We start from the raw sequence: 25,408 nt of genomic DNA, 5'->3' as shown, positions 1-25,408 counted from the left end.
AAATGCTATCATTTGATACCATTATTACTTGCTAATTTGGCTTGTGTTGAAAGATCCTAAATTTTAGGGTTTATGGAATTGATGAAGGATTTTGAGGTTTTTGAATCAATTCCAAGCATGATTTATGATTAAAATCAACTATACATGCCTATATAAGTTATGGGCAATTTCAGCCTAACCCTAATCTTGGATGAAGTTTATGTTATGATGCAATTTGATTAGATCTTTGATTGTAGAGATTGTATAAGGCTGACTCAAGGTTAATTTCATGCTTGAATCGAATCAAAATCGAGTAAAATCATGAAAACCCTAGTCTTGGGTAGATAAACCATTCGGCCTTGAGGAAGATGATGGGGGGAAATTTTGAAAAAAACCATGTGGCTTAGAAATTATATTATAAAGTTCTAAAGCCTTAGAAAAATTTTTGGGCCAATTTATAATTTTGTGAAAGTTGGTGAAAGAAATCGATAATTATAAAAAAGTTTTGGGTTATTGTATAATTGTTCAATAATTGTTGTACTATACTGGAAATTTCTATTTGGGGACTGAAATTGAAGTTAGAATGTGAAATTTAGCCATCTTGGAAAGTTGACAAAGTTTGAGTGCTAAATGGTAAACATTGAGAAAGCTAGTGGATTAAATGGTAAATATGAAATTGTTGATGTATTTGGGCTGAAAGTTTAATGCTGAAAATTATTGGGTTTATTTGGCCCTTGAAGTCAAGAATTAATAATAAGAGCCCAATATGAATAAAAAAGAAAATATAAATTTTAGAATAATTCAAAAATAATAGTACTTTTGGAGTATTGTTATTAAGTATGAAATGTTAGTAAGAATATTAACATGTATTTTATATTTGTATATGCTTTGTATGGATGCTCGTGTAGATCGTGATTGAACTCGTGATACGAGCAAAGCAAAGGGCAAGGAAAAAGTTCAAGAATAATCAGATTTCGATAGCAAGGCATAATAGTGAGGCATACCAGGTGAGTGCATTTATTATAAACTTATATGATATGAGGACAACTTGCGGTGAGTAAACCTAAAATGTTTTTATAAAAGTGTGTTTTATCGTATTTTGAAATATTTTCATAAGGTTTATGAAAATGGTTTATGGTGATTTTAGGGTATGAACAACCCTAAAATAGATGGATGAACTTTTATATTATTTTAACAGCTATCGCTGCTTCATAAAAATGTTTCATCTGCAAATTTGATTTAAAAGCATATTGTACGTTCATTGAGAGTCATATGTGCAGTTTGACATACTTGGAGTATGATGGTTATCAATCGATTTTGTTGAATGCATATATTGCATTTTCGTATCAATACCTTTGTGTACTTTCGGCACTGTGTGTGCATGCATGGTATTCATAATGAGTTTGTGAATTACCATTTTGATATATTAGTATAGTGTCGATGTTACTACAGTACCTATACTTTCGTTTAGCACTTATGTGCAACTCATGTACATTGCATTCTCATTTGACATACATTGGGCTATGAATGAATACTTTTGAATATATCGATTGATAGGTATGATGGACATACTAAATATTGTTTCACAAGTTATTTGATGAAAACTTGGCTTATCTAGTTAGTTTTTATGTGTTTATGTATTTTATACGATAAATCGTATTTTGATCTTATAATGGTTTACTCATGTTTTTAAAATACCTTATTTGTTTTATTATGTCTCACTAAGTGAATACTTAGCGTGTGATGATTTTCACGCGTAGGTTTAGTGTACGAATCGGAGTGAGGAGTGCAACTGATATCATATGTCAAAGGTTGCCTCATCAGTAACATTATGACATCACTAGATGTTTATTTTAATATTACTAGTTGGTATGTACTTAGATATGTTGTGATGCTCTGATAAGATACTTGATAATTGGTTGTAGTATTATATTACGTTTGAACTTAAACTACTGTTTGATGGATTTTAAACGCAATTATATATATATATATATATATGTATTTGAAGAACGTTTTATAAACTATATATTATTAAACCGTTCATTTAAAGAAACAAAATTTTACTGGTTCTAAAGTACGAAAAATGTTTTAAAAGTCATGTGATATCTATGACTCGTGTAAGGGGATGTATACGGGAAATGGTTGATACACTTATTGTGTTACAATTTGATATTTTAATGAATATATTTTAATCTTTTAATTTTCATAATAATATCAGTACATTTAAATTTATAACATCGTCGATATTTTTATAGAAATTAGTTTTATTCGAAAAATGAAATATTTAAAATTATAATACATGTTTACAATAATAAATATAAATTAATTGTGTAATTAAGATAATTTTTTATAACCATTAATACAAAAACTAATCATTTAATATCATACAAGGATCATACAATGAAATGGTATAAAACCTAATCAAAAATTTCGAACAAAAGATAAATACGGACATATTTGATTACATCGATAAATGAACCACAAAATGAGATAAAACTACTGAAAGACCACTAACAAGACGCAAATCAGAATCGAGCAAAGTGAAAAAAATTATTCATGAACAGAAATCACGTATCTAAATCTAATTTGAGAGTCCAAAGTCAGGAAGATCAGTACAATAACAAATAAGCAACATCTTGATTAGTCGTGACGATGTCAAATCTAACTCTGAGAAAAAAAAAGATAACTAAAAATAATGATCAAATGACGATGTCATAATGTAAAGTTATTAAAAACTAATAAATAAATAAATATGTGATAAAAGAAAAAAATGAAAAAAACTATAGATATCGACAAAAATGATTAACAAAAATTTTGGAGAAATTATTTGATGGACCCGACAACCGGCTCACCACGTCATCTATGATCTCAGTGAATGAGATCCATAAATTTTAAAATAACTTCCAAGAAAATATCCACTTCTTATTTACATGTAGAACAGAGGTGATGATTCGCCTTGGAAAAAAATGAGATGGAAAAATATTATTGGTTGGGATCATAGATAACGTGATGAACCGAATACATCTAATAATTTTTAATGTTCATGATTTTCAAAAAATTTAAAATTTAATTTGTTTCCTCAACATTTTAAAAAGTCTAAATAGAATAATTAAACTCTCATATAATTTCTCATTACATCCCTGATTTTAAAAAAAATGATTTATCCTCTTAACTATGTTATTAAAACTTGTAATTAAATTATCCCAAAAAAAATTGTAATTGATTTGGAGCCCCACTATGTCATAAAAAAGTCTCCTATGATGACCGTTCTTTTTACAAACCCTAATTGGAATCCTAACCCTATAGAGAGTAGTGGAGAATGGGGAGTTCAAGGGGGAAAAAGAATATTTTTAATATATCTATTACTTATGATTTAAAAAAATATAACAGAACGAAGATGAATAGCTTGACCGATCAATCTAATATTTTTACTCTTGTTATGACAAAACTTAGACGATCTTATAGGACATAACAAAAATAATATTAGAATATGTCAAAAAAATCACAATCATAAAATAAATCAGATTGAGTTACCACAACACCTACAGGGGAGAAATTATTTCATGGTCTCGGCTCGTCACGTCATCTATGGTCCCAATGAATGAGAGTCATAAGTTTTAAAATAACTTCCAAATAACTACTCACCCTTTATTTACACGTAAGACTAAGGTGAAGATTCATCTTGAAAAAATAAGATTAAGAATTATTATTAGTTAGGATCACAGATGAGGTAGTGAGTCGTACCATCTAATAATTTTTTCCTAGAGAAACTAAGTACCTATCTAATGGTGATGGGTGGTGACAAACATACACTTGTTTTTCCAAGTGAGGCATAAATAACCAAGGTTGAGTTGTTCTTTTAGAGTTGGAATTTTGTGATAGAATTTGTTGTTGGCTTGAGGCAAAGTTATTTTGACACTACTCTGTGTTTGAAGCAACTATATTATAATGATGGTGCCACAAAAGTCCTTTATTTCTGCCTAAAAATTAGCCTGACGGACTATATAAGTCACAGGTTTGCCCCTATTTTTTTTATAAAAAATGGAGAAGTATTTAAATTTTTAAAATAAAATTTTCATTAAATTCCAATTATTTGAATATTTTAATTAAATATATTTTAAATATTTTTGGAATATCAGTTTATTTTAAATTATTTTGTTAATAGCTACCACTGTATTTAAATTTTTGATTTTACCATCACAATCATCTTCAGTTCGATTGTTCAACACATTTCTTAATTTGTGAAGCAATGATATTTATCTTGTACAAGTTTACAATCTCCAGCCTTAACTATCCCAAATCTATGACTTGTAAATAATTGATTTTGTTGATTGGAAATGAGCTGTTGTTATAATCTTTATAATTTTTTTAATTAAAATAAAAGATGTTATATTTCTAAATAAATATCGAGATTTAAAATCATACAAAATAAAATAACATAAACATTCTTGTTATTCAACCAATTAAAAAATCTTTTAATCTTTACAAATTACAAGAGGCGGTGACAGAATTAATCTTCCTTTTATTTGAATGTGCTGTCAATTAATTTATTACATTAGATAGAATTTGCGCATGATAAAGAGGAAATTCAGTCAATAATCTCATCTTCTGCTTAACTGGATCTGCATGAATCAAACTTGTCAATGAGTTGGACTGCACTTTGAAATTATTTTTCTTTCCTTATGGAATCTCGAGTCTAGAGTCTAGCCTGCTTTATTTTGTTAAAAGCTAAAATAATATAATATTTGAAAATTTTATTTTATTATTATTGTTTTTTTGTTATCCCGATTTCAGGATATATCTTTATTAATCTGAACTAACTCACATCGTACATCTAATTTTTGTGGATAAGTCTCAATGAGAATTTTCTGCATTTACAAGGACTCAAACTCGAGATCTATGTAAACGATATCAAACTGCTTATACTTAAACCACACGTTGGTTAATTTTATTTTATTATTAATTTCATGTTATAATTTATTTTTATATTTCCTATAACAATTTTAAGTTGTTCCATATTTGATTTTTAATGAAATATAGTCCAATTAAAAACTATTTATAGAATTAGCACTAATTTGATATTGTTTTTAAAATTGATCAATATTTAAACGATATGTTTGCATTATATTTTAAAATTCGATATGTTGCACTAATTTGATATGTTGATAATTTATGTTGTTATATTTCCAACTCATCACTATTCCGAAGAGATATGATTGATCAATTATCCAACTCACAAGCTTACATGCATTATACATGTATCATACTTACACGTACGACATATATCATCTTTACACTTATTTTTTTTTTCTCTTCTTCTTCAAAATTTTATTGAAGTACTAAATTCTATATAAAAGTTATATTTCGTGTCGTACGTTTCTTCATGCATGGCTAAACTCTAACAAGTTTACAAAAAACAGAATCCTCGACTTAACCATTTTATAAGTCATGTTGCTTCAAAACTTAAAGATACTATCTGTAAGAGACTATAAAATTTAAATAGCATTAGAATCCAAAGCGATATACTATCTTGAAGGAGAGGAAGACGAGGAGTCGCCTGCATCAACATCATCGAAGAGTCCAGGACGGGGAGGAAAGAAACCAGAACCGAAGTAGGGCGGGCTACTCCGTTTTTATTGACAACGTGAGTAAGAGGGTGCATCACAATTCATTGAAGAAAGTCTTTCGAATGTACGGAGAAGTGTCGGACGTGTTCATTACCTATTACAATCATAAAAGAAAATCCAAGATGACTACTTTTGTGTTTGTTCGATTCAAGAAACTTGATGAGGCAAAGTTTGCTAAGAATAGGGAGGGTTTTTGACGAGGTCTATAAATGTTTGGTTTGTATGGTTTATTCTTTTTAATCCTACTAAACTTCCTTTTCAAAAAAAAATACCATTTTATAAGTCAAAATAATCATTGATTTCCCAGAATCAATCATTAAATTCAATCGATAAAAGGAAAACGCCTCTTTAATTTATTTAACCAAATTAATTTAAGCACAAAACAAACGACTTCAGTGATAAAGAAATTATTGTCATTCCTTAACTTTTTTAGTTCGAGCATCAAGAATGCCAGGAGTGTGAGCAGGGATGGACCGAGGGGCGGTCCCTAAAAAATTTAAAATTACCATATTTAAAAAAATTCTATCTATTTCCTATTGAAAATTTGTTTCGCCCCCTAGAATTTTAGTTCAACCCTTGAAATTTTAGTTCATCCCCTTTAGGTTTAAGTTCGCCCCCAACATAAAATCATGTGGTTGTTCCTTAGTGTGAGCATTCAATATCAAATGATTGAGAATTATATTTAAAAATATTGTGTGCTTACACCATATTAATAAAATAACCAAATTAATTTAAATATTACATTAGTATATAATGAGTCAGATAAATATTTTAAATACTAAAAATCCGTATCATATTTTAGATTAATATGATATCATTTAATTAAAATAAATAGAATTATTATTTTTAATTGTTAAAAGACGACTATTTTACTCTTAATTTTAGCTAACGTTAATAGATTTTTGTGTTCATTCTAAAAATATAAGATAAAATGTATTGTGTTATAGTATAAAATGTAATATTTTTAGAATATTTCTTAGTTATTGATAATGTGTACACATCTTGCAGACAAATTATTAGAAACTAAGTGTCTGGGGAGAATAACATTGACTTTTACCACTAAAATATTTAAATAATTTTAATTTTTTATGATAACATGTCATTATATGATTCATTAATGATACATAAAATTATACACAACAACCAGTAGATCAAATACTTACTTTAAATAAATACTCAATTACATTAGTTTTACAAAAAAAAAAACTTTGAAATAATATGAAATGATTACAATGTAGTATTTATTTAAAATAACTTTACCAAATTAAAAGTTTATACGTTAATTACGAAAAATCACATATATACAATAAAAATCCGCAAGTAAACACACAAAATTCCGTCAGTATAGAACCTTAGGCAATATAATACTAAATAACTAACAAAATGCTATCCCTATAAACAATTGACCATCAAATACTCTTGTTGAATTTGCCCTTATTATCTTAGACATTTTATGATGATACTAATGGTATAGCAAATATCTTTTTCCAGGTATTTCTATTTACCTTTTATTTCTACAAATGATCTTTCCCAGCAATAACAATTTTTTAAATATTAAAATTGAATATAGTTTACAATTAAATTTTGATAAAAAGAAGAAAAAAATCTTATATTAAAATGCACATTCAGAACGAATGAAGCTTAACATGTTTAGAGTAGCTCAAACACGAGGCACTAATGAACCTTTCTACCTTCCACTGTGAATACTTTAGTAACAGCTATTACTCATCATTGGTGATGTTCTTCTACGAAATCCAGGTTTAACATGTAGTAGCTTTGAATTTGTTTAACACGAACTTTAAATTTGTTGAAGGAATTTTATTCACTACAAGAAATAAAATTTTTAGTGATCATTTAATTGTGACATTGAAGAATTTCATCACAAAAGGTAGGTTTGTTACGAAAACTTTTTTTTCACTTTTGAAATGCGTAATTATGACTTATTTCGATTTAATCACTCATTAAATAATTGTGTCAATTTTAAAGTAAATCACAAGCAACTCGTCACTAATGATGCTTTATTGTGACAAAAGCAAATTGTCATTATCAATTAACCACTAATAAAATGCTCGAATTGATGCTAACTTATTTTTTGTGAAAAAATGTAATAGTGACAACGTATTAAATAGTCACTATATATTATTATTCATAATTGTGACGAAAATTTTCTGTCATTAGTCTCCGTTTGTGATTTGTGACGACAATTGTTTTTGTCACTATTTTAATTTGATCACTATAAACTTTGATAGTGACATTTAATCTTCAATTATGATTAGTTTTCACTTCAAAAAAAATTAATTAGTTTGTATATATACTTTATGATCTTTATTGAGATATATGTGATTTTACAAATACTATCTACTTATTAGTATTTTATTTTTTTAATTTAGGACTTCCACCATAAGGGTTTAATATATTGTAAAATATTTTCATTTCATTTTATTAAATATAATTTAAGGACACTTGGTATTATTTTAGGTTTAAATCTGAACATTTATATGTTTCTATTAACCAATCTAAGTATATTTTATATTTTTCTTCCACAAAAGTATTTCATATGATAAATCATAGAAGATTTAATTAAATAATAATAATAATAATTAATTCATTTTATAATTAATATATTTTCATAAAATAAATTAAAAATAGTTTAACATAAATATTATTTTTGTTAAAAATAAATATTCTTTCTTAGCATAGTGGTTAAGCTTTGCACTTGAAGGTCCCAAATTCAATCATCTTAAAAGACATGCATTGTATTAATTTATCAAGAAAATAACATGTGGAAACAACAATCAGTTAGTCCAATGGTTAGTCTGGCAGGATGAGACACTAGATCTCATAAGCAAATTGGGTTGGGAGGGTCATCCTCTCCTATATAATATATATACTATAATTGATTTTAGAATGGATTTTTTAATTAATCATTTTAATTATGTAGTTGTGATAAATATCTACCACTAATAAGGATAATATTAGTGCCTAAATTTTTGTCAATATTATTAATCTTTTTGTGTCAAAAAATGTAATCACAAAAAACATAAGTATTTGTGACAAAATTCATTAAAATTGTCACTAATGTAATAGTGACGGAGTTATTAGTGAAGAAAAGTGACAACTCAAAATTTTTATCACTATGATGTTCAATAGCTAAATTTGATATTTTTAGTGATCATTCTTAGTATCACTAAAAATACAATTTCTTGTAATAATTTTACATCATTCTTAATTAAAAGTTCAGAAGAAGACGTCAATCAAAGAAATTAATGAAGAAAGCAAAATAAGGTTATATTAAATAAATGGAAGAACATGAGAAGACAAAAATTAAAATCCACTAAGAGTGGGTTGAAAATGGTGTGAAATATTAAATTAAATTTTCCTTCAATATGATTTCGATATGGTGCTTAAGATGTGTCAATACCAACAGATTTTTGAAACCCGTCGTTATAGTTATACTAACAGGTTTCCATAATCCGTCACCAATAACGAAAGTGTGCGCTTAAGCTATATCAATACCGACGGATTTAAAAATATGTCATTAAATTACACCAAAACACTTCTAAATCCATCAATTAGATATAAGGTATACTGACGGATACACCATTTGATAGTACAAACTACTAATCGACGGCAAATTTGTTCTTGTAGAGCAGTGGGGGGAAATTCCTAATATAAGGTTTCCGTCATATTATTTCTTGATCTAGGGTTATTGTTACAGTGTCGAGGGAGGACACCATAAACACCATGTGACTTCAATTTTTCGATGGAAGACATATGAATTACCATGCGTCTTCAGCTTTTCCAAAAAGTATCCATAGAAATACAGAAAAAAGAAAAATAATAGGTGATAGAAAAAACACGTTGTGGTCCATGCGTCTTCCCAAAAAATTAAAGACTCGTAGTATTCTCGTTGTCCTCCTCTTAATACTATAATAATAACCATATATGAAGAATTTTTTTTGCACTACTCCACATTAGCAAATTTCCCACTAATCAATAGAGCATCGGTACATCATGGTTATAGTGACGAAATCTTTTACGCCACTATATAAGTATTGCCACCTTTTTGTTTTATTATTGATATCCATATTTTCTGTTATTTTTCTATTTTGTTAACGAAGACACCTTTAAATATTTTAATATAATCACTGATATTTACTAATCAAAATTAAGAGAAGTTAAATTATTTCATATCAGATAAATAATGATTTGAATCTTTAATTGTACTTGAAGGATTTATGGAATGAATCCATTTATGAATAAACAACTATAAATCCCCAATCCCTAACCTGAGAAATGTTATACACATATATACGGAAAGTCAAGACGTGGCAGAAAATCAAGCCGAGAAAGCATGAGGGAAAAAGGCAGCGACAGCTAAAATTGTAGTGCCTTCGGACATGGATACCATAATCCTCTCCTTTTCAATTAGTATATGCAAAATTGTATAGACGCTGACGTAAATTTCCATATTATGATCCACGATTTGCCAAAAAAATAAGATAAAAAAACAAAAGAGGAGCACGGTTAATCCCCCATTTCTTAATATAACTTTCCCTTCAATTATTATCAAGCATGGAAAAAAGACGAGAGATGGAACAGAATTTCCATTGGCTCTGTATGTGGAGGGGAGCCTGACCATTGAGCTAAAGATCTGATAAACATTAAATTAAGGACATGATTGCATTATGGATTTCCCCAACCCAGAAACAACCCCTCCTTATAGACCACGTTTCCTTTTGCCATTAGACATTAATATTATTATCTCTTTAATTAATGGCCACTGGTTTACCTACTTTAACCTGTTCCCTGCTGCATTGTTCAAGGAATTGACTTTAGGGTTCCTTTTGCTCTGATGGACTGGAAGCCATGCAGGGCAGATGAGTTGTTTAGGGAGGGGACCCCACTAAAGGGGTTATTGCTGACGTGGACAAAGTTTGGTTGCTTCAAGTTTCGTGTCAATGTATTTTGCCAAGCCCGAGACACAATAACAGAACAACTGAAAGCTACTTTAAATTTTCATTTTTTTTTGTTCAAGTGATGATGCTGACAAGCATTTGTGTCATGCAAGTGCCCAGGTGTTGCAAGAAATCTCAATGACTTGACCTCTTTCATGCAAGTGGGGTTGAAGGCTTGAAGGTCTTTGCTTTTGCCTCCTTATATATACGGGAGATTTCCGCTTCTTTTTCTCACATTATAAGTGTTTTTGTTTTCTTTTCCTTGCCAAGGCTAGCTTGCTTTCTTTAAATCTCTGAGGTGGTAATACGTTAAGAGAATTAAAGAAACAATGTTGGATGATTTCATGCCTTTAGTGGCCAATGTTCTACTGCAAGTAGGGTATGCGGGCATGAACATCACGTCAAAGCTGGCCTTGGAATCTGGAATGAAACCCCTTGTTCTCGTTGCTTACCGCCAAATCTTTGCCACCATCGCCATTGCTCCTTTGGCCTTCTTCTTGGAGCGGTAAATTGTGTCTTAACTTATCCATCAAGAATCCCTCTTTTTTTCTCGTTCCATTCTTTGCTTCTGAGTTATGGGTTTTATCTGTTCTTTCTTGCACATTTCATGCTGAGGCTTTAATTTCTTGAAGAAGGGTTCGGTTTTGATTTTCGATTTTAACTAGTTAGATCAAGGTTTCTTGAAGTTTTCTCTCAAAGACACCGATGTAACGGAATGCAGTGGTGGGGCTGTTTGTTTGTTTGGTTTCTAAGAAACATCGGGAAAAAGAGAATAATATAAAGGATGTCGGGGGAAAAAAGGCTCTAATATCTTAAGCCGTATGGTTTAAGTAACACAGGGAGCTGGGTTAATCGATTGCTTAAAGTAGATTCTTTGATTTCTAAGTTGCTACTGGTTTGAAAAAAAGTATATTTTACTCCATGCATGGCTGCCGAGTCATTTAGTCTTGTTGGCTTTGCCTTTTTCTCTAATATTGTAACGTTGCAGTCATTTTGTGATTGTTGTGGGGAATTAACCATGATTTTATGCAGAAAAACAAGACCCAAGATCACTATGCCTATTCTTTTCCAGATTTTCTTATGTTCAATGACAGGGTAAGTCTACTGTTTTGTGTTCTCTTTTGCATGTTATTAGGCAAATGGCTAACTTCAAATCGAACATGGATCCGTCGATGCAGGGCGACGGCGAACCAGGTTTTTTATTTCGTCGGATTGAACTATACTACCGCAACGGTTGCATGTGCATTGAACAATGTACTTCCGGCAGCCACCTTTGTCCTGGCTGCTATTTTCAGGTCCCAATTGCCTTTATGGCTTCTGCAGTTAAATGTATTAAGGGTAGACCTGACAAACTTGACCCTTAACCCGAACCCGATTACCCTACTGATTTATCTGAATCGAGATCAAAATAGACCTGAATATGATGATTCAAATTTGACTCAAAAACCGAATCGAACCGAAATCGACCTGAATTTTAGCCGAACAAAAATAATCCGAACCGAAAAACACTCATTATTTACAAAATATATATCAATAATTCTATACAAACCTGATTTAACTTGTATCAAAATCAGGTTGAATTGACTTGAAGATCCAAAGTTGACCGAAACCGAAAATAATTGATCGGGTATTGATCCTACCCAAAAAACAACCGATCCGATTTGATCCGACTCGAAATCAACCAATCTGATATTGACCTGATCTGATATCCAAACGACCCGACCTACTATAGACCTGAATAAATTCGAAACCCAACCCAACTTACTATAGACCAGAATAAAATCGAAACTCAAAATGATCCTATCCGACCGGAACCTGATCCAATTAGTTAACCAAAATGACCGAAACCAAATTCGATCGGAACAAGCGGTTTGCTACTGTGTTTTATCAATTGCTTTTGGCCGTGCAAATGCACTTTTTTGACAGCAAAAGCAATAGTAAACAGAGGGCTTTTGCCACCCGGAAACATCTTTTTCGAAAGTCTTTTAGGATCCAAACCAAGAAGCTGCTTCTGCTGCTAACTGCTTTTCAGAAAGCATTTTCCCTCATCAGCAGGCCGTGGATGTGCTATTTCTTTTTTACTTTCCTCTGATAAATTGCTGAATTTGATGTTTTACTAGACAAGAAGCCATGGGAATAAAGAAGGCATCAGGGGTGGCCAAGGTATTAGGTACTCTAATATGTGTTGGTGGAGCCATGCTGCTTTCTTTTTACCACGGACACATCGTCGGCATGGGTGAATCAAAGGTCCACTGGAACTATGCCGATAGAATGTCGAGCAACGACAGCTCTGGCGGCACAACCGGATCGAACTCATTCCTCGGTCCCTTCCTTGTCATGGCCAGCGCTGTCGCTTGGGCCATATGGTTTATAATCCAGGTAAAGCCAGACACCCATATGGTTCAACGAAATTTCTTCATTCAAATACAATAATCATAGGTTTAACAAAATTTTCAGGGACAAACAAGCAAGAACTTCCCAGCTCCCTACACGTGCACCACTATAATGTGCTTCATGGCCAGCATCGAGTGTACAATCATCGGCATATTTTCGGAACACAAACCATCAGCTTGGTCATTGAGCTCCCCCATGAGGCTTATTGCATCTCTTTATGCGGTAAGCGATCGGACTCGGATCGGACACATGTATATACATGCATTATTTGCTAATTGAGCAGGCACAGACGATATGTTTTCTTCTGGTTTGTATCTTTCCAGGGAATCATATGCAATGCGGTAGCGTTTTGTGTCATGTCATGGTGCATACAGAAAAGGGGTCCTCTCTATGTATCGGTGTTCAGCCCTTTGTTGCTCGTCATCGTGGCTATTCTGAGCTGGGCCCTCCTTCGTGAGAAATTATACGTTGGCACGTACGTTTTCGAACGCACTTATTAAACTTTTTATTAATCTTAATCAAGTTTGATTAATCTGCTATGATGGAACAGTGTTGCAGGGTCATTCTTGATCGTCGGTGGACTGTACGCTGTCCTGTGGGGAAAAGATAAAGAGGTGAAACAGATCAAGGGCGGTGAAAGAGGAGAAGGGAAAGTTGAAGCCACAAAAGCTGGTGGCGTAGACAATGATGACCTGGAGCTGCAGTTGCAGCCGCCGCTGAAAGGAAGCCAGCTCGGTGGTTGAGTAGGTGGTTGGCTGGAATCGGAATGTGAACTATCTATGAATGTAAAAACTGCAGACTCGGCAGGGTTTTAAGTGGTTTATTTCTCAACTTTTTGGATGCAGTTAAAGACTTATTATGTCTAGCTATTAATAATCTTTTTGCTTTGAAATAAAGCTATTAATGATCTATATTTAAGCTTCTCAAAAAGCTAATGAGTTAACTTTAATTTCTTAGGGAGGAAAATAGATAAAATTATCTTAAATTATATTCACCCCTAAGATTTTGTATTAATTAATACTATTATTAGTATCCGTACTTTGACCAAATTTGGTTTGTTTAAATAACAAAAGAAAATTGTTCAAATATATATATATATATATATTTGAAAAAAGAACATGCTTAAAAATATTTTTAAATTCAATTATAAAAATTGAAAATTTTATTTTTAAAATTTATTTGTTATACTATGTGTGATTATGTTATAATATATTTTTAATTTTCAATATCATATATAAATAAATAATTTAACTTCTTAAAAACACATTTTAACATTAATATTAAGCTATCACCAAATCTTCAAAAACATTGTAAGATTAGTACTAGTTTTTATTTGTATTTTGAGGTTAAGATAAGATATCGAAAGGACAGCGTTTGAATCTAATCTAAGGGCGTCGCAACCTTTAAGGAAAAAACCTAATCTGAAATCACCCCCGCCTCCAATTGCGTAATAAATAGCCGCAAGGCCTACAATTTTTTGAACGTTATTTGCTTTCCAGATTTTGTTTCTCCATACGTTTGTTTCTTCTTCCTGCAGTGGGCAGCCTGCGGTTGCTCGCCAATGTATGGATCTTATCACTGTTTTGTCATTTCTAGTATCTTGTTTCTGTGTTCCGATTTCCTTTGATTCTGTTTTAGATTTATATGTATAAATAAAAGGCCCGTGCTTTTATTTGTGTTGATGGGTCTTTCGCTATTTGTTGCAAGATCTGGATCTGGATATGGGTTTTCTTTGTTCTGTTTATATTTCCACTTGGATCTTTCTTAATATGCTGCTACTAATATTAGCTTCCATTTTGAAGCTATTCTTCTTGTTTGTATTTTGATATGCTCATTCCATTCATTATGATACTACATTGTAGCTTATTTAGGTCTGTTTGTTTAGATTGACATTGCGTTTACAAGTTATTTCGCTAAAAAAAATTGCTTTCAACTTTATTCATCTCTTCCACTTTGTGCAATGATATGCATTTCTAAGATGGAAAAATGGGGTTTTATTTTGTTATCCGTAACTTTATTAATGTGATATTTCTTCCTTTTTCGATAACAATGATTAGATTAATAAATTACGATTACCTTATCATGTATTTTGATTGCCAGCTAAGATAAAAAAAAAGGATGGGACTGTCTTTTGCTAAGTTGTTCAGTCGGCTTTTCGCCAAGAAAGAGATGCGAATTCTTATGGTGGGTCTTGATGCTGCTGGTAAGACTACCATCTTGTACAAGCTCAAGCTCGGTGAGATTGTCACTACCATTCCCACAATTGGTATGTCCCGTTGTTATTTTTTGGGCTCTCTTTATAAATTTTTAATAATTTGATATTTAATATTGATGCTTATGGCTACCTTGTGCAGGGTTTAATGTGGAGACTGTAGAATATAAGAACATTAGCTTCACTGTTTGGGATGTTGGTGGTCAGGACAAGGTAATACGGCATATATTCAGACTTTTACCATTATTCTGTTTTTCCTGGACCTATCCGAGTTTGTGGCTACACATGAAAGTCGTCCTCTTTCATCTTGTATTTTCCTTGTTAGTAATGTGCTTATGGACGGTCCTGTGCTGATTTGGTTGTTCTCCATCAGCACATAACATATTCAGAAGCTACATATATGTCCACATTATGTTTTTTGTTCTCTTCTTCACTGAATGAGGAAGACTGTTCATTCTGTGGCAAATATTACATACCTATTTACCTTTATGCCTTCCTGTGCTCATAACAGTTTTGGTTTGTGGTCGTTGATATGTTTACACTCATCATCATGTATGTTCCTTGTTATTAATGTACTTATGGACGGTCTTGTGCTGATTAGATTGTTTCCCGTCACCACATAACATATTCATAAGCTGCATGCGTGGCTATATTATGTTTTTTGTTTTGCCATTCAGTGAATGAGGAAGACTATTCATTCAGTGGTAAAAATTACATACCTATTAACCTTTATGCCCGTTATGTTTTTTTTCTTTCATAGTGTTCATTAGTGGTCATTGATATTCTTACGCTCTTCATCTTGTATGTTCCTTGTTATTAATGTGCTTATGGACGGTCCTGTGCTGATTAGATTGTTCTCCGTCAGCACATAACATATTCATAAGCTACATGTATGGCCATATTATGTTTTTGTCTTTCTTCACTGAATGAGGAAGACTATCCATTCTGTGGCAAAAATTTTTCCTATTTACCTTTGTATGTTTACATAGCAGTTTTGTTGGTTGTCAGTGATATGCTTACAACATGATTTTTAAAAATATCACATCATTCAATTAAAATGGTCACTTGTAAGGTCTTGCAACGGTTTGTCAATTTCATCCCTTTACAGTTACCTGATGTGTGGACCCTGTATCCCTTCAATTTTTATTTTAATTTAGTTATCGATATATAGGTCTGCAACAAGCATTTATTTATTATTACCAATTAATGGTTGTTTTCGCAGTAGTTTACTATACTTTTATTTGAATGAATGTTTAAATGTAGGGAGTTTGCAAGCATGCAATGAACTGAAAGCTTTATTGTGCACTTTCAGATTCGACCTTTGTGGAGGCACTACTTCCAAAATACTCAGGGGCTAATCTTTGTTGTCGATAGCAATGATCGTGACCGTGTGGTTGAGGCCAGGGATGAGCTTTATCGTATGCTGAATGAGGTACTGATTTGCTCTATGCTTGTTGCTGAGTTGTATTTGTACCTAGTAACTCATTGTTTGACACGGATACCTTTGATGGCCAACCTAATTCAAGTTGGGCATTGGTTTTGTTGGTTGCGGTTTCTTCAATATACTGGGATTTTAAGTGAATGAAATTATGAGGCTGTAGTTTATGTTGGCTGTTTTGTTATTTTATACACTTGCAATTACGTTTTCAATCATTATGGTACCTGTCATATGTGTAGGATGAGCTGAGGGATGCTGTGCTGCTTGTATTTGCTAACAAGCAAGATCTACCAAACGCTATGAATGCGGCTGAGATTACTGATAAGCTTGGTCTCCACTCCCTCCGTCAGCGCCACTGGTAGCTTATCATCGACTGTTTGTTTATCCACGCAACTTGTTAGGTCATATTCGTAATCATTCATTCATGTGCTTCTCTTACAGGTATATCCAGAGTACATGTGCAACCTCTGGCGAAGGGCTGTATGAGGGACTCGACTGGCTCTCCAACAACATAGCTAACAAGGTAGGATGAGGCTCACAAATGTCGATCCATTTTGGATATTGATCTCTTGTAACTTATTTCGTTCTATCATATTTCATAAAATTGAGGATCGCTTGAATGTTGAGCCATCTCTCAGGCAGACACGATGTTATTTTCTGTTTCCTCGAAGAATGTCTCCTATTGTGTTATATTTTCCCCTTAACTGGAAACTAGGCATTTGGCCTGCCTTGTAGACTGATTTCTCATGTAATCAAAACCTATGTTTACTATACTCGACTACCAATGAAGTATTCCATTTCATAGCATGATCAATTGGTACAAGCTATTAGAATCATAGCATGAATCATATTACAATCTATTCACAAAAATGTACATAAATATTTCTTTATATCAACTTACAAAACGTTCACAAAATAAAACCAAAGGAAACAAGGTTCCTGCTATTAGAATCTGTCAATTTCAAAAAATGAAGGACAGAAAACGCAACTATTAGGTCAAAACCTCTCTTTTTTCTTTTTCCTCAATTTTCGTAACACACATTTACAACTGCTTTAACTTAGATATACTCGGCTACACATATAGCCACTGAAGGTCACAAAGTTTATGCAGCAGACGGGGCATTAACATAGTGAACATAGCCAGTCTCTGCCAAGGCTGCCAACAACTCTAGGGCTACTCGTTCGTCGTCATCGGCATCAACAACATTTGCATAGTCGAGCGATTTATCATTGTAAATGTTCCACCATTTGGCCACCAGCTTCTTAATATCTTCCCTGTCCATGTTTTCTTCCTTTCCAGTAAACCTCCATGGCTTGGACCCAGCAGCACAGTAGTGAACCACCTTGGCTTTTTCTGGATCAATGTTCTCGGGGTGACGCCACAGCATGGCCATCACCAGGTTGTAAATCGTTGGGATGGGCCTGTAAATGTCCCTAAAGAACATGTTCAGATAATCCTGCAATAACCAAAAAAAAGGATATCAGAATCCAGAAATCATTTCGAGATCAAATATGAAATTAATGAAAAAAGAAACTTGAATAATTCCTTACCTGTTCAGCAAAAGGTGTAGGGGGAGTAACTTGGAGAGTAGCCAAGAGGTCATTATAGACAGTAAGACTGGGTTCATAAACAAACATTCCTGCGTTGAAGTAAAGGGGTGGTTTAGGACCCAAATGAGCAGGCCACTGCACCTTGTTAGGACACTGCTGGCAATACCCAATCTTGTACTGTGGGGTATGGCTCCATGTTTTCTCACAGAAACAATCCATCACAGCATAAAAGTAACCATCCTCCAGGTCGAACAAGTGATCTATGTGATCAAAGACCTGAATGTCTCCGTCCAAATATATCATCTTCGAATAGTCCACGAACTGCAATAAAAAATACATATAAGGTCCAACAAAAACATGAAACAAGAGTTACGTTCAACACAAGCAACGTGCAAAAGAACGTATGTTTATACCTTCCAGATACGTAGCTTGGAATAGTTGATGACGTAGTAGGCCATGGCGAACTGGGTCTGGTTCTCAGGTGGATACACGGGTTCGATCTCCTTGACTATGCAACCCTGATCCAGCAGGATCTTCCTGTGGTCTTCCGGCACGTCCGGCAAGACCGCCACGACGAGTGGATACTTGCTCTTAACTTTCCTTAGGCCCTTGGCTAATCCCACCACACCCTTGACGTAGTCTCCGTTCCCTGCCAAGAACGTAATGTAAGCCCTCTTGGGAGTGGAGGGAGCCCTGACCTGAATCGGGACCTTGGAGGTCACAGTGGCAGCTTTGCTACTGATGAAATTTGGTGACATGTTTGAAACTGATGAAACTGTGTTTGGTTGTAAGGAAAATGAGTAAAGTATATATTGTAAGAGAAATTTTGATCGTGTTGAGTGAAGTTATTGGGGATCAAGGAGGTGTTTATATAGGAATTGGGATTCATCTTTATTGGTAAGTTTCTTTATTACTTTTGATTTTTTTTAAAGGAGAAGGATTAATTGAATATTCCAGTCCAAGAAAAGGTTACATCAAAATTATATATTAATTTACAGCTTAACTACCCTAACCCCAGAACAGCTGTCAACATCACCGAGAAACTGGGGCTACTATCCACCGACCAGGGATCACTGCCCTACATAAATTAAATGTTAAATTATTTTTGTTGTTTTAAATTGTCAATATTGCTTATTATTTATATACAAATATGATTCAAAATTTTAAATTATTTTTATATTTATAAACTTAAATATTTGATTCAAATTTCATAATCTAAAATTATACCTTTTTTTAGGCGAGATTATAGTAAGGTGATGATTCTCTAATATAATACAGGGCATTAAAGAGCCATAATTTCATGAAAATTAAAGCTAACAGCCAACAACGGGGAAACCCCACACGAAAGCCCCATGCAAACGATACACGTGGACTCCATCAACACGCGTGTCGGTACCGTTCAACGTGGAAAATATTTGGTGGATCTGGGTATGGTGGGGTCCACTGCAGCTTCGCCACGTAATCGGTCCAGGAATCCAGATGGCAATATTAGAGGCGTTCGGTTTGATTTTGTAGTGGCAAGTGGGAGGAGGAACATGGTGATGTAGGTGGGGTCCACTTGCGTGTCGACCGTGCCGGGGATGATCGGGTGCCATGCGTCGGCAAGAACTTGAAACTTCGGTGGGTCGCCACGTGGTGAAGCGAGTGATGCTTGCCTGAACCAACGGTCCAATCGGAGCTGTTGGATTCCATGGCCCTCGATTAATTTCGTAAATCATTTTAGTTAAGTTAGTTACTCCAAACCAAGCATACAATTACACCGAGATAGTGAAATGATTTTGGTCCAACCGACCAATCTTTTTCACTTGACGCTTGACTCCAATCGTTTTGTTTTACGTCCGGATTCAGAAACGGAATATACCCATAAGATCCTATTAATAAATTGATTAATTTCACATTTATAAAGAGGGAAATATTAAAGGATAGATGGAACTAGAAGGGTGAAGGTGGCTTCTCAGACTTTTGCATTAAGCTTATAGCCACTAATTAGGGACCATATTGGCATTGATTAAAGAATATAGAGCAGTCAATTTGTCGTTAGTTATTTGGTGGGCTAAATGTGAATAATTCTTCCCTAGTTGGGATGGCAATTAGAGATGATAAATTGATTTATATTCTATAAGTTTTTATTTAATTTGATTTAGTAACATAAAGTATTTTTTAATTAATTAAATTTATGTAAAGTCAAGTCTTGCAAAGGGTAATATTAAATCGGGTTTGAATTTAGAATAAATATTTTTCAATAGACTCAGCCTAGAATGATAATATTTTTTTCTTCGTTATATTTAAAGATAATTATCGTAAGATTAATTTCTTTATAATTTTTTAATTAGGTTATTATTTTATTAAATAAAAATAATTTTTAATATTCATATCAAATCGTATCAAAATATAATTTTTTATTTTAAAATTCAAATTAAATTTTGAGTTCGAGCTCTCTCTAACCTCGTGTTTAGATGTAGATGGTACATGTTTTTTTATTGAATTGGACTGCCTAAAAACTTTACTGGCCTAACTCGTTACCATCCCCAATAATAACAGTGCAAAGAGTTTTCAATCAATACGGGTCTAATTCAATGTTATAACAATATAATTTGATTTCCTTTTAAATTTAAAAATATATATTTTTAATTTTGATCTGATCCTGTCCTTTAAAGTTGACTGGAACATTAAATCATATTCTTAGTCTGATAATTTTTTTTTTTTTTGAATTTTGATCTGATCCTATCCTTTAAACTTTACTGGAACATCAAATCCTATCCTTATTCTGATATATTTTTTTTAATTTTGATCTGATCCGTAATATAAATTTTATAAATCAAATAAGATTTCTTTTAACAAATTGTTAGATAAACCATGGTAGGATTTGATATGGCTGTGTCAACTACTGTTTATAGAATTTTAAAGGTGGTTTGACACTAGATTTACCCCCTTAGGCCATACTTCTGCTTCCAAAAACAAACCATTCACTGAAACAGGGTTTCCCCCATAAGGACACTTCTAATTTTATTTTGCAATTTACTACAAATGTTATAGAACATGGAGAATTTGTCACCTCTAGGTGACGAATTTGGCTGTATATATTATTTTAATGATTTTATAAGAATTATTATTTTAATATATTTTATTAGACTCGTCACATTAAAGGGACGTATCCTTTAAGAAAGTATTTTTTTAAATTTACTTTTAAAATTAATTAAATAATTAAAAAAACGCACGAACTCATCACCGTCTAAATTTTAAAAAACATAGTCATTTAGAGCCGTTAGACAACGGACAACTACAATGGTCACCATGGAACTCATCACCTTGAGGTAACGATTTCACTTTGATTAATTTTTTTAAATATATTAATTAAATAAATAATCTTAAAAATAACAATTTTTTAAAATACATAATAAACACACGAGGACCGATAAATAACGTTGATTCCATTGCTCAATGTAGATAATGTGCATCCTCAGCCAATTTTAGGTATGTTTCCCACGCGTATCAATTTTATGGAACACATCCCTATCACATATTTCCGTAGGAATTAGTTGATGAGACGCAAACTGTTGTAGCACTCTATATACAACGTGCATCTCAACAATCACAAAGTATAATAAAGGCGTTACAACACATCATAACTTTGAACCATAAAAAAATTTCGGTGGCAATAACCGATAGATCTCTTCGCCACAATACAGAAGCCAGGAAAATTATAATCATATTTTATAAAAGTGAGTATATATAATGTTAAACAATTTCAAAATAATAATAAAGTAACTAATATAACACAAGTGAATATTTACCGCATGTTGACTGACGATATCAATCCTCATTCTTATATCTTTTTTAATTGCACCCGATAAGTTTGTCTCGGTTATTTTATGTCGTCATCTAAAAATATAAAATAAAAATTAAAAACATATAAAAAATTAAAAATTTTAGTTAAAAAATTCTCTTGCAGCAAGAGGAAATTCAACTGGGACTGATGTAATTGGCGTAAAAAGAGAGAACTAGTATCATGCTCAAAACTGTAGCAATAGTGGACAACCCACTACATCAGTTTTTGACCCCTTGAGATGATTGTCACCTTGAAAAGGTCTCGGTGTAAAAAAAGTCAAAATCGTTGAGTCTCAACTAGTATTACGGCAATTAGTAAAATTATTCAAAATAGGAAGATACGACGTGTGTGCCAAATTACCGAATTTATCGGTAATAATACCCCTCCAATCAATTGGAGAAGATACGCTCGAGCCGCAAATATGACCTCCTACTCGATAAAATCATTCGTCACTTGAAATTCAGACTCCAACCAAGTTATACATATTCGGTACCAGTCAAAGACCTCTGGTGGTGGCAACTTTCCCAAAACTTCATGAACAATATCGAATCAGTTGCAATCATTCTGCCTCACAACTGTCGCACCATTAACTGAAACACCGAATTGGTAAGCGACATCTTCTAACGTAATTGTTGCTTCACCACTCAAAAAATGGAAAATATGTGTCTCGAGCCTCTAACGTTTAATAAGAGCCTAAATCAATGTCGGGTTCACCTTAAAACCACGCAGAAATGTGGTTGGATACAAGCCAGATTGTTGTTGATAGATAATAATCCGCTTATGTGGATCTCTTAGTGTCATTCCTCGTTGTCGAATGTCTCGTTCTTCTTCCGAACAAAGTTCGACCGAAGAAACATGAACATCATCAATGCAGAACATTTCTTCTTGGATAGACATTTTTTGGGAATTCTATTGAAACTATGATTTTTCTCAAATTTTTTTCTTAACAATAAATAATAAAAATCATAAACCCCAAATCACTATTTATAACCTTAATCCAAACTACTATAAAAGATTATATTTTTCAAAAATGGGACCAAACTTGTCACCTCAAGGTGATAGTTTCATGGTGACCATTATTCAACGACTCTAAACGATTATTATTATTTTTTTAAATTCAAGAGGAACTCATCTCTTTGAAGTTATGAATTCGTTCGATTTTTTTAATTATTTATTTAATTTTAAAAATAATTTAAAAAATTAATTTGTTAAGGGACTCACCAATTTGAAGTGATGAATCCTGTTAAATATATTAAAATAATGGCTAACGAGGAGCCCACTTAATGGACAATTAAAGAGTGTCCTATTGGCCAAATAATTTTTGAACCCTTGGTATTTGGGATAATTTCAATTCAAACCTTCTTCCTTTCTTCCTTTCTTCAATTCGTCGAGTTCAATTTCGTTTCCATTATAATTAAATTCAAATAAAAAAGTGAATTTGAATAAATATATGGATCTTTGTAATTGACGAAGAGGTGATGCTGGAGAAGAAACAGCTAACGGGCTATCGTGTTGACAGATCAATATGCGGTTGGTTTTGGGATCATGCTATTAATCTTCCCGTTATTTACCAGTTACCATTAATCGTGTTGACAAAAGTTTGTTTGCTTTTTTTTTTTCCAATCTGCCCTCTTCTTTATGTCGTAACCGGTTTTCGCCCGGGTACGAAATTTTATTTGACGGGAAAAGTGATGTGGATAAATAAATAGTTTTTTAAGGAAATGTTTGAAGTCGCCATCGGCCTTTTGGGTTAGATAGGTCGAATACCTAAAAAACATCTTTTAAAACAGTTTTTAAGAAAATACTATTTTAAAAGAGAAACTAGTATGCTTTTAACCAAAAATTCGTTATTTTTAATAATAAAAAAAGATTCGTGGTCGATTATGTTTGGGGAATTATTAACACCCACAACGTCTAAAATTGGTCCCTGTCGATTATAAATTGTCTCTAATAATAGAATTTAAGAACTCGAATATAAATTTAATTTATGATCTTTACATATTCAATTGGATAATAAGGAAAAAATATTAAAATAATTTTTATAAAATATAAATAAAGTATTTATTTATTTAAAAATATTAGAAAATGACATCTAGTTGCTTTAAGACTGCCTTTTATTTAATATTAATTAATAATAATATAATAATATAATAATTTTCCTAAAAATAATGAAGTAAATATATATATTTTTATAAGCAGAATATTTATTTATTTTTAAAGTATCAGAATAGGACGTCTAGTTACTTTAAGACCGCCCTTTCTTAATATTTAAAAATAAATAAATATTATCATTTAATTAATTTGTGAAATTAATCAAATAATACTTATAAATTTTTCATATATATAACTTAATGTGTCTAAAATTAAATGAATAAAAAATAAAGAGCAATAATTAAAGGACTATATTTAAAGTATTGAAATATAAAGGACAAAAATAATAAAATCAGAATTTACAATTAAATAGTTACCCAGATGTAAAAATAGAAAATATTACATCATATTCATAAATAAAATAATAACAGAATTAATTAATGACTAAAATGAAACAAAATAGAAATTATCATGCAAAAATCGAAAATAAAAATTAACAAAGAATATTGGTGACCAAAATAAAAATACGCCTAAACTAGAATGGCTTATGGATGATTAACCCACAATTAGTGATTTAAATGAAAAATCACGCTTAAAGTACAGGGACTTTAGCGTGATTTTACCCCGAAAATTAAACTAAACTATTTACGACCAAAACGCAGGACACAACAAACATAGGGACTCTAAACGTAATTTAATCCTAAAACTAGTGGTTAAAATGTAACAATGCGCTAAACGTTTTGGGGCATGAGAGGGATTTTTCCAAAACTAAAAAAAAATTAAAATATCCTAATATATTAAAATAAAAAAACCAGAAGAACCTCTCTTGATGATCAACATTTTCAGAGAAAATTCATAATGAGAATAACTCATCTGAAGAGGAAGAATAAGTTCATAATGAGAATAACTTGTTCAACATTGTCTTAATTCATCACATATGAAGTTGAATCAACGACACCTCTTTTGAGGATCAACATTTCCAGAAGGAGTTCACAATGAGAAAAACTCATCTGAAGATGAAGAAGAATTTCATAATGAGAAGAACTTGTTCAACCTTGTCTTAATTCATCACATATGAAGTTGAATCAACGACACCTCTTTTGAGGATCAACATATCCAGAAGGAGTTCACAATGAGAAGAACTCATCTGAAGAGGAAGAAGAAGTTCATAATCTGAAGAACTTATTCAGCCTTTTACTCGACTCATCACAGACGGAAATAGATCAACATCAACATTGTTCAACATTTTGTCAAATCAATCACAAAAAGAGATAGATCATCATCTCTATGGAAAAGTTCATAATAAGAATTTGTCCGAAATGAACGAAA

At 32.1% G+C, this 25,408-nt stretch overlaps 3 protein-coding genes and 1 long non-coding RNA gene across 4 annotated transcripts; 2 read left to right on the top strand and 2 right to left on the bottom strand.

Moving 5' to 3' along the window:
- Nucleotides 1-238: 238 nt before the first annotated feature.
- LOC120124706 lies at nt 239-15,566 on the bottom strand. The gene is made up of 3 exons (XR_005516297.1): nt 15,434-15,566; nt 13,623-13,627; nt 239-249 (listed from the first exon to the last, which is right to left on the bottom strand). It is a non-coding gene; the product is annotated as an uncharacterized LOC120124706 (long non-coding RNA).
- On the top strand, nt 10,841-13,716 carry LOC120124703 (WAT1-related protein At1g09380-like). Its single transcript, XM_039143307.1, has 7 exons — nt 10,841-11,069; nt 11,597-11,659; nt 11,743-11,859; nt 12,685-12,943; nt 13,022-13,180; nt 13,282-13,433; nt 13,509-13,716. The coding sequence occupies exons 1-7, from the start codon at nt 10,894-10,896 to the stop codon at nt 13,699-13,701; spliced, it is 1,119 nt and encodes a 372-aa protein (XP_038999238.1). The 5' UTR covers nt 10,841-10,893; the 3' UTR covers nt 13,702-13,716.
- Nucleotides 14,429-17,379, top strand: LOC120124705 (ADP-ribosylation factor 2-B-like). Its single transcript, XM_039143309.1, has 6 exons — nt 14,429-14,521; nt 15,059-15,224; nt 15,313-15,383; nt 16,483-16,602; nt 16,848-16,966; nt 17,050-17,379. Exons 2-6 carry the CDS (start codon nt 15,077-15,079, stop codon nt 17,138-17,140), a joined length of 549 nt encoding a protein of 182 aa, XP_038999240.1. The 5' UTR covers nt 14,429-14,521; nt 15,059-15,076; the 3' UTR covers nt 17,141-17,379.
- Nucleotides 17,380-17,634: 255 nt separating this feature from the next.
- On the bottom strand, nt 17,635-18,958 carry LOC120124704 (galactinol synthase 2-like). The gene is made up of 3 exons (XM_039143308.1): nt 18,573-18,958; nt 18,160-18,480; nt 17,635-18,065 (listed from the first exon to the last, which is right to left on the bottom strand). Exons 1-3 carry the CDS (start codon nt 18,915-18,917, stop codon nt 17,712-17,714), a joined length of 1,020 nt encoding a protein of 339 aa, XP_038999239.1. The 5' UTR covers nt 18,918-18,958; the 3' UTR covers nt 17,635-17,711.
- Nucleotides 18,959-25,408: the final 6,450 nt, after the last annotated feature.

Source organism: Hibiscus syriacus, unplaced genomic scaffold (assembly GCF_006381635.1).
Source record: "Hibiscus syriacus cultivar Baekdansim isolate YM2019G1 unplaced genomic scaffold, ASM638163v2 tig00110422_pilon, whole genome shotgun sequence".
Taxonomy (NCBI): Eukaryota; Viridiplantae; Streptophyta; class Magnoliopsida; order Malvales; family Malvaceae; genus Hibiscus; species Hibiscus syriacus.
This window is presented reverse-complemented; position numbering and strand designations above follow the sequence as displayed.

What these genes read in the sequence shown, in the direction of transcription:
- LOC120124703 (XM_039143307.1), top strand. Translation starts at nt 10,894, where the DNA reads ATGTTGGATGATTTCATGCCTTTAGTGGCCAATGTTCTACTGCAAGTA. An exon ending in GTCCTGGCTGCTATTTTCAG is followed by an intron (nt 11,860 to 12,684) that starts GTCCCAATTGCC and finishes ATGTTTTACTAG; the next exon opens with ACAAGAAGCCATGGGAATAA. An exon ending in TTATTGCATCTCTTTATGCG is followed by an intron (nt 13,181 to 13,281) that starts GTAAGCGATCGG and finishes GTATCTTTCCAG; the next exon opens with GGAATCATATGCAATGCGGT.
- LOC120124705 (XM_039143309.1), top strand. Translation starts at nt 15,077, where the DNA reads ATGGGACTGTCTTTTGCTAAGTTGTTCAGTCGGCTTTTCGCCAAGAAA. An exon ending in CACTACCATTCCCACAATTG is followed by an intron (nt 15,225 to 15,312) that starts GTATGTCCCGTT and finishes TACCTTGTGCAG; the next exon opens with GGTTTAATGTGGAGACTGTA. An exon ending in ATGTTGGTGGTCAGGACAAG is followed by an intron (nt 15,384 to 16,482) that starts GTAATACGGCAT and finishes GTGCACTTTCAG; the next exon opens with ATTCGACCTTTGTGGAGGCA.
- LOC120124704 (XM_039143308.1), bottom strand. Translation starts at nt 18,917, where the DNA reads ATGTCACCAAATTTCATCAGTAGCAAAGCTGCCACTGTGACCTCCAAG. An exon ending in CCAAGCTACGTATCTGGAAG is followed by an intron (nt 18,481 to 18,572) that starts GTATAAACATAC and finishes TTTTTATTGCAG; the next exon opens with TTCGTGGACTATTCGAAGAT. An exon ending in CTACACCTTTTGCTGAACAG is followed by an intron (nt 18,066 to 18,159) that starts GTAAGGAATTAT and finishes TGGTTATTGCAG; the next exon opens with GATTATCTGAACATGTTCTT.